The sequence below is a fragment of the Marmota flaviventris genome, chromosome 4, assembly GCF_047511675.1.
Source record: "Marmota flaviventris isolate mMarFla1 chromosome 4, mMarFla1.hap1, whole genome shotgun sequence".
Taxonomy (NCBI): Eukaryota; Metazoa; Chordata; class Mammalia; order Rodentia; family Sciuridae; genus Marmota; species Marmota flaviventris.
The window spans coordinates 158,894,614-158,913,566 of NC_092501.1; the positions used below are offsets into that span (position 1 = coordinate 158,894,614).

The following is an 18,953-nucleotide window of genomic DNA, read 5'->3' on the forward strand; positions in this document are numbered from 1 at the left end:
TTACCTATTACATCTAGGTGATAGCATCTTTTCTATAAAATGAAATTATCTTCCAGGTTATTAATATTTTCTTCAGCTTTATCTACATTTGCTGTCAAACCCATACATTGAATTTTTTTCATTTATTGTTATTTTTCCTTTCTTTCTAGTAGACTCTTTTTTTAAAAAAATATACTCTAATTCTTTGGTATAGTTTCCCTTATATGTTTTTTGATCATCATAAACAGTTGCTTTGAAGCCTATATCAAATAATTCCATTATCTGGGTCACCTGTGAGTTTATTTCTATTGTCTGTTGATGTGCTTGGTGAATTTTGACTGAAAAAAATTTCTGAATGAGAAACTGTGGCTGTGCTGACTCCCCTCCCCCGCAACCAGGGATCCCAGAGGTATTCTGCCAGGCAGCAGGGCTGATCACGTCATGTCATATCAGGACAAAGTGGACTCAAGTCTGGTTTTCAGTCTTTACAAAACTCCAGCTGCTGCTCAGTCCTTATTCCTAAAAGGTTCTCCAGGAGTACCAGCTGAAAGCCTGGTGTTTCTCTTCTGAACCTTGTTCTGCTTTTTGCCTTGTCATGCTTGGGAAATTGGCCTCGTGCCCTAAACAGCACAATTACTCATTGCTGTGAGTGCAAGGTCAGTGAGGAATGTCAGGCTACTTCCCTGTCCCTTCTTTGGGATCCAGGCCCTCAGTGCCTGGATGCCTTGCCAGCTGTTCTTTTGTCTGCCCACTTCTGTGAGGTTGCCTGAAGCTGAGCTGGGTCCATTGTTTCCTCTTGGGCTACTCAGCCTCTTTCTCTTCACCGGGGATCAGTGCCTGGAGTTCTTGTTACCTGGACAGCTTGATGCGATGCTGTTTAACAGGAGCACGTGAGCATATGTGTGTTTGTATTTGAAAACCTGCTTTTCTGGTTCCTAAGGAAGCAGAGGTCTGCTCTAGGTACATACAGCCAGAGGCAGAAATCTCTGTGTCTCTGCTTTTTAAACAGTTCTGTATAATTGAAATGATTATGTCTAACAGTTGGCTAAGATGATTGATTTAGGGATTCTGCTTCTGAAGAACTCCAGCACCAAGGATTGCATCATCTTTCAAACAGCTCTTTGAAAAAGTCATAATTTTATACATTAAATAATTCTTTATTCTTGCTTTAAAAATAGTCAAAAAAGAGTGTCATTTGCCCAAAATTAACTGCCTATGAATAATAGTTTGTATTGTTTAGGATTTTAGACTTTCTAGAATGTTTTTACCTATAATCGTAACCAACAAATATGTATATTATATGCTTTTTATATCCCTATTTAGTAGATGAGAAAGCCAGGGAACATGCTAACTGTATGGTCAAAATCACCAGCTAATTATTGATAGGAGTAACTAAATGGAGCCTCCTGAAGTGCAGGCCTGCCTAGTACAGCAGAGTGACCTTGGTTAGCTCTGTGTAAGTCATGGAATGTCAAGTGTTTCTTGCATTCCTAAGTTTAAATTTGCAATATTGCTTGGCTTTGTTGCTTCAAGTAACTTATATCAAGGGGATCTTTTCAGAGACAGGGGAATGTTTATGCATGCCTACAGGTACATAGTGCACCTGTGTAAGTACAGAGATGAACACACCCTTAGCTTGCCATTCCACCTGAATAGGAAGGAGTTGGGGTGCTTTGATTCCTGGGCACAGAGCAGTGCTGCGTAAATTCTGATGCAATTGGATTCTGAAAACAGACAGACTGGTGATATGAAAATTAGGTGGCCTCCATTTCACAGGACATGATAGCCGTGGAGTATTAGAATAAGCCTTGACATTGACGTGGGAGAACTGGATTGCTGCCTCTGTGCAGTCTTTGCTTACTCATGGGAGTGGTTTACATCTAGCTATTGGTTTTAGCTATTTCATGGACCGCAGTCATTCTGTTATTCAGCCCCTTTAGAAGGGTGTCCCAGCCTCACTGCTGTGTAACCAGAGGCGAGGAAGCTGCAGCTGTCAGGATCCTAATCCTTATGCACGGCCCCACTGCCAGTGTGTACAGTAGTAAACTCTGCTTTGGTGCAAGCCTTTCAGGCTCTACCAGAGGACTCGGCAGCAAAACAGAAGTTGTGGATGATACTTTTTAACCTTCTGTAAACTTGGCTAAGTCATTTAGGTGTGTCTAGGTTTAACATTTAATAAATACTGGCTTTCATGTGGACAGGTGTAATGAAGACTGCTTTCTTTAATGGAAAAGATTAAATTGGGAACAAAACATATGTCTTGCTATTATTTGAGCTGTGACCTTGTTTGTAAACTCTAGGGAAAATAATTTGGCTTCTAATTTACTGAGGCATGCTGTGAAGAAATGTGACTTATAAGTAGTTTGGGATCCTTGGAAGAAAGTGTTTTACTAATTTATGGTAGTACAGTGATAGCTTCTATGATACCAATCAAACTTTAGTGAGGTTTAAGTAATGGCTCATTTGAGCTAATTCTGATTATCTGCTCCACTTGAGAGGCATGAAATACTTTGATTTATTCAGTCTTATATGTCTGCTGGGATGGTGTGCATAGATGGTAGAAGCTACTAGGACGATCATCTGGCCCTGGTGCTGTTTGACACTGAGGAAGTGCTAATGACGCACAGATGGGAACAAATGAACTCTGCACTGGTTGCTAGGATGCTTTATTTTAGATTAATATTATGGTTTTCAATGCACCAAGCAGAACCCATTTCTTCCCAATGTTTTAGTCATCTCTTAAATTTTGGCATTGCTGTCTTACCAGGCAGTATGATGTGCCTCTCTGTGGCAGCTGTTTGTCTCTGGTGAGGAACACGTTCTTTCTCTAGTAGCTTATAGAAGTCCTGACTCTGAAGCCTTTGTTCCAGTTGTGATTTGTACTAGGTAGTGTTGAGTTGGTCTTGATTAAATCATGCTTTTTTATTATGTGGTGCTTTAATATTCCCCCAGCTATATTTGAAGTTAAACTTTAGTAGGTAAGCATGAGTATGCTCGGTACATATTTTTACTTCATTAATACCATTTGACATTTTATTACTTGCCTAGTTTTCAAGAAATGATCAAGAAAACATCAATATATAGCCATCCATTGATTGATCACTTGATGGAGACAGAAGTTCAAGAAGGTAAATAATTTTGTTTCTTTCACCATTTGACCAATTCTAAGGAGGCAAATAATTAGTAGAATATAAAATATTCCTTTTACAGTGTTCATCCATGTCTTGAAGGGAGCTAGGACATTGATTTACTGCATGTTATGTCTCAGCTTGTGTTTGCTAACCTGAGATATCTCCAGTAAATTTTTATGCCTACTGTTATCATACCTAGGATCCTGGGGATATGTTTGAGATAATTTTGGCAGACAATAAATAAAATATATAGAGTTACTAAGTAATTAGAACTTACTTACTATATATTTAGAGTTTTTCTTTATCTGTAAAGATGGAAAATTTTATTTTTACCCAATACCATACATGAAATGCATGTTTGTGATTTGTAAGTTATTTTAGGTAAGAAGCTTGCAAGAGAGATCTAAATAGTTTTATGGAAAAAACTGTGAAGATTTTACTAATGCTTGGATGAATGATGAATTTAGGCTATACAAACATCTGTAACACGTGTTTATGGATCATCCCTCTGACTATTAATTAGAGGCAAATACATCATGTAATTTGACCTCTAGATGTAAAAAGGATTTGAGTTCTACAACCAGTATAGTTATTTGAAATTAGCCCATCATTACTACATGGTCTTAAATATGAAGTATGTGTTAATGTAATTTGACCTCTGGATATAGAATTTAAGTTTGAGTTCTACCAGCAGTGTGATTATTTAAATTGTCTTACAAGTTTCACGTAGTCTTACATATGAAGTGTGAACCTGCATGGTTTTCACAATATAAGTACCCCATTATCTCTAGATTAAAAGTGTAGACTTGTAGATATTCTTGACAGAGACTAGAACAATTACCATGTTTTTGTTGAGCAATTCAAAACAAATAAAATCATCTTGCTTCTTTCTTTCTCTCCCTCCTGGTCTATCATGGTGTGGCGCTTTCTAAGAATTGTCATCCTGCTTTTCCCTTTTTTGGCCACACCAGGCGGCTTCTACCTAGATGAGCGTGTCTTCAGGCTGAGAGAGTTGGGGGCGTGCCCAGGGTTGGCAGCCTACCTGGCTTAAACACCAATGGTTTTCCTGTAGCGATTCTTGCAAACCTAAACATTTAATTTGTAATCACTTAGAGAATCCAGCCATTTAGATAATTTGAGTGAAGATACAATTTCTGTGTGGTTTATGAATAAAATTACATCATTATCATTACCATTAGTAACAATTCTTGGTTTCAACTGTGCTTATGATAATTTGGCAAATTACAAAGGGAGTGGAAGAAGTTCAAGGTAAGGTTGAGACAGAAGTAGTATTAAAATATTTTACAACATGAACAAACACACCCCATAATCATCTGTATAGCCAATTAAAGCTTTAAAAATATGTTCAAAAGCACAGAGCTGGGGGATTAAGAGTGTGCTGTTAGAGCAGAGCCAGGCGTTGTGTTGCTGACAAAGGCTCTTCCCAGAAGGGGAACACGGCGTTCTCAAGCACCGGAGGGTATTGATATGTCCTACCCCAGCTCTTTTATACTTAGTATCTCTTACTTGGAAAGGATGGAGCAGACTCCTAGCTTGTATTTCAACACCAGCATGAAGATTCAAGAACTATAAAATGTCACTCATTTATACACAGATGAAAACTATGACTAGGGCACGTGCTGGCAATTCCTTTCTACATGTTTCTGATGCTACATTATAATCTGTCTAAAACCTCATCCACATTAACAATGCCACGTGTCCCACGCTTGCCTGCAGCCTTCTCTAGCTTTAGCACATGTAGCATAGTTTTCTAAAACGGTCTCCTGAGAGTCTGCAGCCATGGAGGAGACTGTCCTTCCCCAGAGTCAGGGGTTCTGGTGCACAGCAACTCAGATCACTCCAGTTGCTTATTAGACTGCCTTGAGTCAGTTTGGGTCTTTTCAGAAGTAATGCCCAAGTGGGATTAAATGTGCAAGGACTTTATTTGGGGAAATGTTTGTGGGAGATAAAGAAGGAAGGAGCAGAAGTAGGCAGAATTCTCAGATCTCGGCTTAGGTCCTACACCTAAGAAGGAGAGAGATGGATAGACTGGGTAGGAAGAGCTTCCAACAGTTCTGAGACATCTCATGTAGGCAAGAGATGTCCCTGAGCTGAAGCTGACTACTGAAGGGGCATCCAACATGGGATGGGCTGGCTGTGGTAGGCAGCCGCAGGGGGAGGAAGCTCTCAAGGAGCCAAAGACACAGAGAGCGGCACTGTTGGCAACTGAGCTCCTTATAGCAGGTTCCCTTCATCTGAGTGGCTCCCCTCGATGGCCAGCACATCTTATCACAGATGACTATGCCTTAACTGTGGGTTTCCTATTCAGATTTTCCCCTCAGTATATTTCCTGTCTCAGTATATGGCAGAATCACTTTCCTGGCTACCCCAGAGCCTTCTCCCTCTCCTTCATGCCCCTCCCCATTACAGCCTGTTGGTTTCGCCTGCCCTCCTCCATGAGTGCTCCTACTCTTCCTCCTCCATTCCCAGCATCAATTGCTTTGATTCTGACCTGTATCATTTCTTCTCTCCAGTGTTGTTAACTGCCTTTAATTGGCTATCTCACTCTGGACTAACTTTCTTTACCCTCTCTAGTTCCTTTTTCACACTGTGGCTTGCAAGATCTTTTTAAAATTCAAACCTTGCCACATTAGGCTTCTGTTTAAAATTATTCAGTGTCTCATTGTTTCCTGTAGGATAGAATCAAAACTTCTAAGCATGGTGTAAGTGTCTTATCTTGTGCTACTGACCCCTCCACTTACCTCATATATTCTCAGAGTTCCTCGAATTGTAAAATTGGTCAAGAGATCTTTCGCCAGTGGGCTGACACATATTGTTCCCTATGTGAGACACATCTCCTCTTAAGACATATCTTACTTGCCTGGCAAACCCCTAATCATGAAGGTTCAGGTAATTCTTTGCTGAGCTCCTGAGAAGTGGAACTTTGAATTTTTGAATTATCTGGTTGAGCCTCTGTTAGAGCACTTACATGTTGGTCTGTCTTCATCGTCATAGTGCCCAGGTGCTCAATAAATGAGTGAATAAATGAATTAACTATAACCAAGGCTATTGGTTGGACTTAGGCTTGCTCGTTAGAGATGGTCTTATATTTCTGGTCACCAGCCAGTTGACTTCCTTCAGGCCTAGTATAACATCCTACTCAGGGTATCACATGAAACTCTCTCCCGAGGACTTTCATAAATCTTTACGGAGTTGGATTAATGAGTAATATGCTTTTATGAATAATATTAGCCTTACTGCACAAAGAAAAAAGTTTACCTGAGTAATTCTATCTCTGTTTATGAAACCTACCACACACTAGTGTGAGGTAAAATATGTGATATTATAGTTGGGGTACCATAGCATTACTAAGGTGGGCATCACTCATTAACACATTTTAAATATTTAAAAAGTAACCCGAATAAGTATCAGCTAAAAAACAACCAATTTTTCACATGTTTAACAAAAATAACTCAAGTTTACTGCCTCAATCTGCCTCAGATGTCTTCAAAACTCTGGTTTGAATGTCAGGTTTGGGTGCCAGTTGCTGTCCCCAAGAGGAGGCATGTGCTGCTCAAAGGACACCGGTGGGACTCGGCCCTCAACTCTGTCTGCTGCCTTCATCAGACTCCCGTCAACTGGGCCTTTGCAACGGGCTTGTCATTAGCTTCTGACCTCACCAGTCCCACAGCCACTGCTGCCAGAGATTGTTTCAGTCAGCCTTTTCACTGATGTGATGAAAATACCTGACAAGAATAACTTTAGAGGAGGAAAATTTTATTTGGGGCTCATCATTTCAGAGGTCTCAGTCCATAGATGGCCAACTCCATTTCTCTTGGCCTGAGGTGAGGCATGTCAGAGGAGCATGAAGGTGAAAAGCACCAGGAAGCAGAGAGAGATTAAACTCAGCTCACAAAATATCAACCCCAAAGGCAGCCCCCACCCCATGGCCCATGGCCACCTCCTCCAGCCACACCATGCCTGTCTACAGTTACCACCCAGTTAATCCCTATTAGGAGATTAATGCACTGAATAGGTTATAATTTCACCTCTAAATTTTCTTGCATTTTCTCACACATGAACTTTAGGGGTACACCTCACATCTAAGCCGTATCAGAGGTAGTTCTTGAGCAGCACATCTGATCACATCAGTTCCTGGCTCCTCCTTCCCTTATAGAACAAGGATCAACACTGCAACAAGTCTGGTCTCAGGCAGCTTCTTCAGGCTCATTTCTCACAATGATCCCAGGTGCACCTTGATCTTTTCATAGCTCCCTGAGCACAAATGTCTCCTCCTCAAGGTTGCTTCTCCTGATCCCACCAACTTGGGTACTTCTATAGCCTTTAGAGAAGGGCTTTCCAAGACTTCCCAAACTCCACTGACAGTGAAATTGAATCTTTCCCTTTCATGATTCAAGGAGTGAACTTTGAGTACAATGAACTGAGGTTCTTCTTTGTTTTCTACTTGCATCCGAGCAGTCTCAATAAAAGGGGAATTTTCTTCTTCTGTGAAGACATAAGATGTCTCCTCAACTAGAGTTCCAGACTCTTCATTCTTGAAACTCAGTGTACCAGCAGATAGAACATATCTGTGGACTTTTCTCAGGAACCCATTTCAATATAAGGGCTCAAGATATTGGCATTGCTGAGGCATTCACGATTGTATGTTTCAGATTAGCCTGTGCCCATTTATTTATCTGAAAATATCTTTAACATCTTAAAAAAATCCGTAGGCATTTCTAAAAAGCACATGACATTCCTCTTTGAGTAGAAGATTCGGTTGAATGACAGTTGCTTTCATTTAGGAGAGTGGCTTGACTTGATATTTTGCTGACACTTTCTCATGACAGCCTGCAAATGGAAGCTTGAATTCACTTGTCATTGCTATTAAAAAGTTGCTGTTTTTTTCCTTTTTTATTTAGTGTATTTCTGTGCTCTGACCCTTCATTTATTATTGTTCTTACTGACCTTAAAGATATAAAAGAGAGGACTGTAGACAGAGTTGCTATTTTGGAAGGCTTGCTGTAATCCAGCACCAAAATCAATTCACCACTGAATTTTTCTCAGGAGAATAGTCTTCATAGTGTGGCAGAATATTGCTAATTTTCACTTCATACTTGAAAACCCTTTAGTTCTCAGGAGAACAAGAGCCACCTGGTAAATTTTAAATCAGCAAAGATTTAATAGCAGGAAAATGGTATTAGAATTTTTTTTGTATGAAAAAGCATTAAAATAGATAAGCCCAAGATAGCAACATAATTATAATACTGTGTCTTGATTATGTTTTATTTAAGATCTTTTGATGGTTATGTTTCAATATTAAATTCATCAAGAAAATAATACTCTAAGATAGGTAGATAGCTTTCATCTAAAGGTGAAGACATCAGGAGTTTGGGGGCTTTCACCCAGGAAAGTCAAGATCTACTATTTTGTGTAAGGTTACCCAGTTTTAGTTTTTTGTCCCAGTGCTAGAAAATAAGGAGAGAATATATGTGGGAAAATTGTCCAAAAATGCTTCTAGAATTCCAATATATGACAATGTTATTAACTTTTTGAGGAAATTGCTCTTCTGATATTAATTAAGAACCAAACACTATCTGCTAATTCATAAATCTTTTAAACACCAAATCCCGTATTCAGTAAACAATGCAGCTTGAGGAATGGTGTGCTTTGTAAATTACCTTTGGGGTATAGATCCCTCCCTTCTATTGCAAGGAGGCTGCTCCAGGATGCCTGTGTAGTATACTGCTCTTCTCATTAGATTCTAGGTGAGAGATTCTTGTTATCAACCTGGAAGTAGGTGGTGTCATTACTAGAACTTAATATTACATAAAAAATTACTACTGTATTACAACTATTACCTCAAGATCTTTAGGTAGAAGTTCATGCTGGGTAAGAACAGCCAGTGTTTTAAGATGGAAATAATCATAGAGAGATATATATGTTTCCTTTTAAAATCTCACATATTACATCTAGACATTATTGTGATTTTTTTATTGTCATAAAGAAATTTTGTTTTAAGCTTCATCAGTCATTTCAAAAGAAACTTGATTATTTTATCAGTGTGATTCTTACAAAGATCTTGTTCCTCTTTGACAAATTGTTTTAAGCAGCCATATTCAGCATATTTTGGCTTTGTGATGTAAATTAAGCTAATTTTATGAGGGCTACTTCTTATGGAATGCCTATAGTAGTCATATAACATTTAAATGCAAAACAGGATATTAATATAAAACATTATCAATTAAATTTTATTCAAACTGATAATGATTTCTATATGATACAATATCATCATAGTTTTATTACTAGTTTTGAATTGCCATATGTGTTACATAAAGTTGTTCTTTTTTAGTGTATATGCAATTAATAGTGGCTGTAGTTGTTTCACGAAATATTTTTCAAGGTCCTTTGTCTTGGGAGTGTAATTGTCAATTATAACAATATACTCCTATATATTTTTAAAATTTCATTTCCACATGAGGACAAAGATGTAGTCATTATCAAAAAGAAAGGACTAGCTCAGCATATTCAGAAAGACAGTCAAAAGCCAGGAATTCATTTGTTATCACTGACTTGTTAGACAGCAGCACTAATCTGGCCAACTAACCTTTAAAAGAACGTGCAAAGTCAGAGGTGTCAAGTTGTACCAGTAAATATTCACTGACAAAGTTTCTGTATCAAAGGCTGGAACTTTAGGAGATGCTCCTGGGATTTGGTGTACTCTAACATCTATTAATCCCTGGTACCTTAGGTGACTTGTCAAAGGAGTGCTGCATTTACAAGGAGCAGGCAAGGAGGCCCAGGAGGACACGCTGAGCTAAAGGTCAAGGAAGCAATTAATGTTCTCTGCTTTTCCCTAAAGAGCCACCACAGCAAACCTCCTCCCCCACTCCTTCATTCTTAGCAAGCCAAGTGCATGTAGTGGAATGAAAGTTAAAGTTCAAATAAAACATATTACCAGTATTATTTGGTTCTTGGAGCTCTTCTGAATGCGAATGCATGCAGTTATTTAAGGAGAAGTACAGTGGAATATATTAGAAGAGGTGGCTCTTGCTGAAGAATACCAATTTTTCATCTTGCTATTTTTGTTGCATCTCTACTGAGGGTCAGTGTGATAGTGGGAGAATCGGGTGATGGACAGGCCCCTTCCTGTGGGCTGTACCTAAGCGGGAGTTCTTTTGGGGAACACATGGTTCTGACTAGATTCTATGCGGGGCACACATGCGCATGCGCACCCCCCCCCCCCAATTCTTCTATTTACTAGTTTTTTAAAGTTGTAGCAACTCTTGTGTTCCCTCAGGTCTTTACTATTTTTGAGGAGCAGGTCTATCTCTTCAAATTGTCCTCCTGTGGCTGAGTTTCAAGATGTCTCACCTCCCGGTTCCTCCAGTGTCTTGGCATTCCAGTATAGTGAGACTTCTGCAGTTGCATATGGGACTAACAGTATGATCTGACCAGCATGAAATAGAACAGAGCCTTTACTGACCTCATTTTAGAAATTATATTCTTAACATGACCTTAGTGTACAAATTTTTATTGATACTGGTTTTATACTTTTGACTCATATTGAGCTTAGGCCCAGTTAAACCTACATCTCTATTATATCTGCTTCCACCCCAAATAGTGCTGCTAAACTCTACCAGAATATGGGCTTTATGTTCACCTTTATTATAGTTCACATTATTAAATCCAATCTCTGATGCCCTGAGATATCACATGCATTGTTGAGGTGTAGAGGAATTAAGTCTGTCTTTCCAGTGTTTCTGAGGGGAGTGACCACATCTTCTGGCCAGCTACCATATTTCCACCACTCAGACTGGGGCAGGTGCATACCAGGCCTTCAGCACAGAGTTCTAGAGTGAGTGAATGGGCTAACCCAGGAACAAAGATTACTCTGGCTAAAGTGGTTACAATGAGACTTTGCTGCCTCATCTCTTCCTACTTAGGAATTTAAAACTGTTTTTCGGTTGGATTTGTCTTTTCATGCTGTTTCCTCCTTATATTCACAGTTGGTCTTTATTTTCCATCTTCTCTTCTGGAGAAAACTAAGCCTGACTTCACGAGTGCTGGGGAAGGGGAGGTGGATGGCAAGAGCTGAGAGAGCAGAAAATACTGGAAGGAGCAGTGGATTTTAAGGGCCGGTGTGAGAGAGAAACAACTTCTCTATCGATGGAAGTCATGTTAGAACAAAGGTTGACCAAAGACAGACTTCTTTCATGAAACCACTCCAAGCACCTCAGCCACAGCACTATGAACTGTTGAGTTTTCAAGTCTGCGCCATACCATCCAGGGTTTGATTAACTGGTGATCTTGTTCTGTCTGAATTTCGTGATCAAAATAGTAACAGTTACAAAAATAATGATCATTCTTTATGTCTCTTCTGTGAGAGGACCTGTTCTCTCCCTTGAGGGTGCTCCCTCTTCTTTCTCTTCTAATACACTTTGCTATACTTTCAAAATAATAATAATGATAGTAGTAGTAGTAGTAATTTTCAGACACCATGTAGCAGGCAATATGCAAAGCACTTTATACATATTGTTCGTTTCCCAACGTCATTTGATATAGATTTCTCTTTCACATTTTACTTAAGTTTGTAAACTCTTAGAGACAAATAGATTTAAAAAAAAAACACATTATATCACAGCTTTTTAAAACTGTAGAAAGGAGGCTCTGGAGCAACCACAAATGGAGCTCAAATTTTGGCTCTTTCATTTATACCCTGTGTGGGCTTGGTCAAGTTAACATGATTCTCTGAGTCTTAGCTTTGTTATCAGTGAAAGTGAAACTAATAGTGTGTACCATACAGTTATTGCAAAGATTAAGAGCAGCCAGGCGTGGTGGTGCACAGTTGTAATCCCAGAGGCTCAGGAGGCTGAGGCAGGAGGATCACAAGTTCAAAGCCAGCCTCAGCAACTTAGTGAGGCCCTAAGAATCTTAGTGAGACCCTGCCTCAAAATAAACAATAAAACAGGCTGGGGATGTGGCTCAGTGGTTAAGTGCTCCTGGGTTCAATCCCCAGAACAACAACAACAACAAAATTAAGTCAATATTATAGCAGGTTCTAGCATGTTAAGTATATGCTCAATAATCAGTAGTTAAATGTTACTTATTAACCATAAGTAAGACTGTAGATGCCAACATTCCATGAGTGCCCCAAAATAATAATATAAAAATAAAAAATAGGACTGGGGATGTGGTTCAAGCGGTAGCGCGCTCGCCTGGCATGCGTGGAGCGCTGGGTTCGATCCTCAGCACCACATAAAAATAAAAATAAAGATGTTGTGTTCACCGAAAACTAAAAAATAAATATAAAAAATAATAATATTAGGGCATATCGTGGGTGGTATTGCAACATATCTTTTATCTGGTTAAAAGCAAGTTAAATAGAACAGCCTATTATATGTCACTAAAACACCTGAAATCATACTGTGTAGACTCTACAAAAAGGTAGGATCTTATATCCCATCAAAGTCTTCTCTTGTTCAGGAAGAACTGATTGGTGGTCCTTGGAAACTTCCTTGCTTTCTTCCTTCCTCTTCCCTCCCTCTTTCCCTTTCTTCCTTCCTTCCATCCTTCCTTCTTTCCTTCCTCTTGCACATTCTAGGCAAGCACACTACCTCTAAGCTTTACTCCTTGCCCAACATATTGCCTAAGTAGTATGTCAGTCACTCTGTGTTGCATTTAGCATTGCAGAAATGGATAGTGTGACGTCTAGAAAACAGAAAAACATGGACACCCTGATGTGTGAATGTTAGCTTACATTATGAGGTACTTGAGAGTAGACCTTACTTTTTAGTTTCATCTAAGGTCAGTGAATATTTGAAAGTAACTGAGCCCAGGAAATGCTGCATTTCCATTAGCTGCTTCTCTTCTGTCTTGGGTTTCTAAGATACCTACTACCTCTTTGATTTCCTTGCAGAGGCCAGAGAAGACCATGACGACAAGCAGGTGGTCTCAGAGATCATGGCCAGATGTTTTATCCCAACTCTGGTAACAAGCATTTCCTGGGAAGCCTTTCATTTTGTTGGTCATGAGATTCGGATTACTGAAGCGATGGACTGTTACGGTGCTGTTGTTTGGCCCTCGGTATAATTTCATACAAAATTTGCTACGTTCAATTGTTTTCCAGTCAGTTTGGTTCACTGATGTGTTTTACATGGAAGAAGGAAACAGGTTGTATAATGCTACTATGTGACCTCACACAGCACTAAAACTTAGAAATCATGCAATTGGGAAGTCATTTCCACTAATTAATTCTATTTCTAACTTTATCAAAATGTGTGAGACACATAAAAACATTGTTTACTCCTTCAGTTTTTTATGACTGTAGAGTGTAGAAGAGTCAATGTTTTTATTTCCCATTTTACTGGCTCCATTTGGGTTAAACAATTAGAGTGACATCTGTATGAGTCTAACATGCAGAATATTCTCAAAGGGCACCCACTCCTTCAACGACTGAGCATGAAGGACACAGACCCTCCACTGCAGCCTGCCCTGGCCCACACACTAAAAATAACTGGTATTATTACTAGTTGCTTCCTTGAAACGTGACCCAACTTAAGCAACTAAACTCTGTACTTTTAGTTATTTCTCTTTCCTCCCAATAATCCCCAAAGACTATTTTTATACAAAATGTTAAACATATTGGGGATGTAATTCTGTGATGATTTCCTGGAATGAGGCCTATGAACAGCCACAGATGCTCTCCTACTCACATGGGGATACTCACCTGTAACATCAGTGACACATTAACCTACTGGAGTTTCATCTTGCTCTTTGTTACTACTTGCCAAGCACCAACTTTTTAATTTAATTTTTGTAGGCACTTGTTTTATGCTATTTCCTGGAAACAAATGCAAAGCAGTATAATATGGTTGATAAAAACGTGATTGAAATTGGAGCTGGAACAGGGTTGGTCTCCATTGTGGCAAGTTTACTGGGTAAGTAGGTATTTTTGATTGAATGGGGGAATGAGAATTTAATGATCCAAAATAAGTAGTCTTTACTCTCCAGTGTGCTATATGACCTGAGTCTCTTTGTAACCTTAATTGTTTAAATGGACTTCATCAATAAACTGTACCAATCCTTATGTCTCTTGACCATTTCATTCCTGAATTTGTGGTAATTCTCCCATGGGGCGCTAACCCACAAGCTTTAGCTGAAGCATACCTAAGTGGACGTTCAGTTCATCGTCCTGATTATTAGAGCAGACTGTGAAACAGGCTTACATGGTCTATTGATGCTGATTTTGATGTTCTTTAGATTTTAACATTATTTCAGTGTTCTTAGGTAGCTGTAGATTCCTTTTGGGTTTTGAAGTCCTATGCTTTTATGAAAAGTGCCTGTTAGAATAGAGAGGGATATTGGAAATCATGTAACAGTCACACATCTGCTTCTATTTTTAGGTGTTTGGATTTATTTTCTCAGGTCATTTCCATTCTTTTATGACCCTCCTTCTCTCAACAGCGGCTTTCCCACGGAATGTGTGATCATCTCCATGTTTGCCAGAACCTGTTTCAGTTCAGTCTTTCTTTGTTGTTACCTATTTCATCGCCTTAATTTAGCTGCCTTCTCTGAGGTGCACTACCCAAATCTGTCTTGATTTCCTTGATCTTCAGAAGTGCACACCTGCCACTCTACAATCTTGAGAGGAATTTGAGATTTAGTAATTTACAACTTTCTAAACACTGGAGAGGAGTAGGACCCTTGAAGTTCTCCCAGGTATTTTAAAGAAATAGCTCCGTCCACAGTGCTTCCAAAGTCACTGTTCCATTTGGTATGGGTAGAGTCAGAGACACTATTTGATTTATACTGAAAGCCTCCAGGTACAGAGACAGAATTTGTGTTTTGGGAACTCATTTGTTTTATTAAGAAGAATTGATCCCTTCAGTGAGTTTGTCTAACTTGGAACAAACATCAAAAGATGGAGGTCTTGTTTAGTCAGTATTCTCAGAGTGGTGGTGCTTATCTCTCTAGACACAAAGTTCTCAAAATTAACAGTTTATACTTAGTATTGGCAGGGCACGTTCCTGATCTTGGGATTTAAAAATATTTGTTGAAAATGACCGATTTCACACACGCTAGAATGTGGAGGTTCATATTTCTGTGATTTTGCCAATTATGTGCATATTTCCCTCCCATTTTTATACTTTTTACAAAACATTCCTGATCAGTGTTAAGAGAAACTTGACATTGTGGCTAAGGGATGGATTCTCATTTATTCCGAGCGACACTAGACTTCTCTTCCAGCTTTGCTTTCCCATTTCGTATTCCGGCCTGTGCTTGTCTGATGCTGTGGTTTTAGCCATCTCTAATTTTATTTAGATTATTTTCAGGTCTGATACTGTTCAAAGTTCTCTTTAAGAATGAAATTTCTATAAATTTGTTCCTACCAAATTCCTGCCTGAAAATGATCGCTGCTGTATACTTATAACTAGGGAATTCTTTCTATCCCTTTAATCTAAACATTTTTCCTGCATCTATGATCTTTGACTTTATGACCATTGCATTTATGTTATGGATGGGTTTTAGACAGGTCATGATGGGAAGATTTACACTTGTGATGGAGTCAAGTTGAAAACTTAGCATAAGCGGTCAATGTGATGCATTGAAAAGTTTTCTTCCCTCCATTGCTCTGACCTGAGCATTTCCTGTTTACCTGCAGGAAATGTGACATGCACCCACTTGGACTCACATGACTGAAGCCCAGAGATCTTTTAGGGAAGAACTTATTTCTCCTTCACCCATGACTTTAGATTATTCTAATCAGGGCACTAAAGATTTTGAATATCTCTTTCAGTTATTTTTCTCCTAACATGTACTACATAAATAGAAAACAACAACAACAACTGAGACAAAAAACTAGGAGAACAGAAAAGTTCCTTGGTGTGCAAGAATATCACGGACAGAGGCCACCTTAGCACCCATTCTGAAAGGGATCATCTTTCAATATGTGCTGGCCAGACTTTTATTTGGGACTAGCAATTAAGCAGAATAGCAGAGTGCATGTCAGCTTGTCAGCTGATAGTGGGACCCTATTCCATAGAATTACTTTTTCTACCAATCTTTTGTTTTACAGGTGCTCGTGTGACTGCGACAGACTTACCTGAGTTACTTGGAAACCTGCAGTATAATATTTCCTGCAACACCAAAATGAAATGCAAGCATTTGCCTCAGGTTAAGGAACTCTCCTGGGGAGTAGCTTTAGATAGAAACTTCCCCAGGGCCTCCAATAGTTTTGACTATGTCCTGGCAGCGGATGTTGTTTACGCCCACCCGTTCCTAGAAGACCTCCTCCTTACCTTTGACCATCTGTGCAAAGAAACGACCATCGTCCTCTGGGCCATGAAGTTCAGGTTGGAAAAAGAAAATAAATTTGTAGATAGATTTAAGGAGCTGTTTGATCTGGAGGAAGTTTCCAGCTTCCCTAGTCTGAATATTAAGTTGTATAAAGCTATGAAAAAAAATCGAAGGAATGCATAATATCCTCTAATGAGGACATGGAAGTGTTCAGGTGATTTCTAGCAGATTATTACTCTAAAGAAGACCTGAATGATCTCTTGCACCACTATTTTCCCAAAGGGAAATGTACAGTATACACACTCTCTCTCTCTCTCTCTCTCTCTCTCTCTCTCTCTCACACACACACACACACACACACACACGCTCCTATGAGAATAGAGGATAGCTTCCCAAATTTGCCTTACCCCAGGCAGGAATTTTGCATACAAGAGATGCAGCTGTAGGGTTGGGGTAACCTGCTCCTCATCTATCTCCACTAGCACTAAGGGCCACCTTCCAATCACATGGTAACAGGGACTTTTGGCAAACTCTCTGTGTGTTCATTGTCAGCTCTCCTCATTGCTCTAGCATTATTATTGTTATCATTTTCAATAAATGTTATAAACATTTTAATGTATAATTACAAAATGATAGTTTTAATGATATTGCTAAAATGGACATTGTTGTTCATCCTTCTAGCCACTGGCCTAAAGGATTCTCTCCATAGAAATAAAGAAAGTGACAAAGGTGGGGTCTGCAGCTAAATCCATAATGTAATGGAAAATGATGGGCTTTTGTGGTTCGCATTAGTTCAAGCTTAGAGGTATTCTCTCTCCTCTGCTTGCAGGGTGGGCTTCCAGCATAACTCTGAAATCAGCCTATGGATTTGAGGTTGTGGGCAAAGATGTTTCATGCTACTAAATAAAAAAATGAATGAAAGCACAAAGAATAGTTGAGGTTTTGGAGGAATTATTGTTTTATTTTTAAGCCAAGTAAAATTAATTTGTTTCATTAAAACAAGCAAATATAAAATCTTCGTGTTGAAAATACATGAAAAGGTTTAGGCCTCTAATCTTAACCAGACATATGGCTGGTTTTAAAGTTTGAAGCTCTTCTGATGAACAAACATATATAGACTTAGATATTTGAAATCTTGAGTGTTTTTTTTTTTTCTACATTGGGCCTTAAAGATTAAACTCAGAAGTAATTGAAGTCAGTGCAAAAGAGCAAAAAATTAGGGCTTTGTTCCACGTAATCACCTGGTCTTGGTTGGCAACTACTCTGCTGTGTCCCCAGTTAGCATAAGCATAGATGTCAAGATACTGTCCATGTGATGAATTGAAAAGTTTCTTCCCTCCATTGCTCTGACCTGAGCATTTAGGCTGTCACTGTGTCCTCGGGGTGACACTGCTCGTTGGGATCAGTCTTCTCTACTCTGATGAAAGTTAGCAGCTCAGGGTTGAGCAAAGCTGAGAAGATGATTTCCTGGGACCCTGATTTGCAAGCCAGGGTGCAGGTATGCTCCAGGGGAGTTTTTGGTGCGTGGGCTTTCTTAGGACCACCTCCATATCTCCTCATATTTACATGGATCTTTGTTATTTTCACAGTCTGTTACTCACCTGAGGTCACTTAAACTCAGAACCATTCTGAGGAGGACTGTAATATCATTACCCCTACTTCACAGATAAAGAAAGAAGGCCAAGAGGCCCAGGCTGGTGTCTGTGGAGTATGGTGCTGGGACATTCAAGTCAGGCTCTGTTTGAGCCTGAAGCCTGTGTTCCTAACCATTGCGTTGTCGTCATGTATTTAAAACAGCGATTGTCAAACTCTTTCTTATATAACCAAAGTCATTTATTAAAAAGGAAATGTGTACCCAGAAGGATAAGCCAATACTTGAGAAAAAGAACAGTTCCTACTTGAAACCCTTCTCCTGCTCCCTAGCCCGTAGGTCTGTGTAGGCTTACGTAGAAGGTGCCATCTGAGTAGCACTGGAAGGAAGGAGGACAGTGTGTTGGAGGCAGAGGGAGAGCTATGCCGGGGCCTGATGGCAGAAGGGTGCCAATCCTGGAGGACACCTCAGAGGCTGGACTTGATGAGCAAGCACAGGAGACTGATGCGCCCTGAAGTCAGAGGGGCACTGGGGGAGCCAGACCATGGGCTGCCTTTGCTGCAGGCTGTGATCTTCACACAGAGGCTCTGAGGGGGAGGGCAGGCTGCAGGTCACCTGTTAGGCTATGCCGTTGGGCTGAAGGCCTACGGGAAGGAGCAGAAGGAAGTAGGACACGAGTGCCGGACCTCAAGTGGCCTCTGGGACAGTCCCGAATGGGACAAGGTGCCCAGGCCTTGAGAGCGTCACATGGCTCAGTCATGGATATGGCTGTCCTTGGAAGACTTCATGACCTTGGGTGAGCCCCTCTTCAGCTGTGGCCATTCTTGAAGACGGTGACAGCTGTGGACTGTCTGCCAACAGCACTTCCAGCAGCTGGGTAATAAGTCATTCTGAAGAGGATCTGGGCAGCATGTCACAGTGTCCACCACAAGCTTTCAGGTTACTGGTCACTG

The 18,953-nt window shown here is 39.9% G+C and overlaps 1 protein-coding gene across 6 annotated transcripts; it reads left to right on the forward strand.

Annotated features, from left to right (window-relative positions):
* Window positions 1-489: 489 nt before the first annotated feature.
* Window positions 490-16,829, forward strand: LOC114095592 (putative methyltransferase-like protein 21E). Of its 6 annotated transcripts, none has more exons than XM_027938907.2 (5): window positions 490-635; window positions 3,028-3,107; window positions 13,030-13,196; window positions 13,933-14,050; window positions 16,189-16,829. In XM_027938907.2, exons 2-5 carry the CDS (start codon window positions 3,038-3,040, stop codon window positions 16,590-16,592), a joined length of 759 nt encoding a protein of 252 aa, XP_027794708.2. In that variant the 5' UTR covers window positions 490-635; window positions 3,028-3,037; the 3' UTR covers window positions 16,593-16,829. The 6 variants fall into 6 exon arrangements, with proteins under 6 accessions (XP_027794708.2, XP_071467740.1, XP_071467738.1 ...); XM_071611639.1 differs by lacking the exon at window positions 490-635 and adding an exon at window positions 645-879; XM_071611637.1 differs by lacking the exon at window positions 490-635 and adding an exon at window positions 645-869.
* The last annotated feature ends 2,124 nt before the right edge of the window (window positions 16,830-18,953 follow it).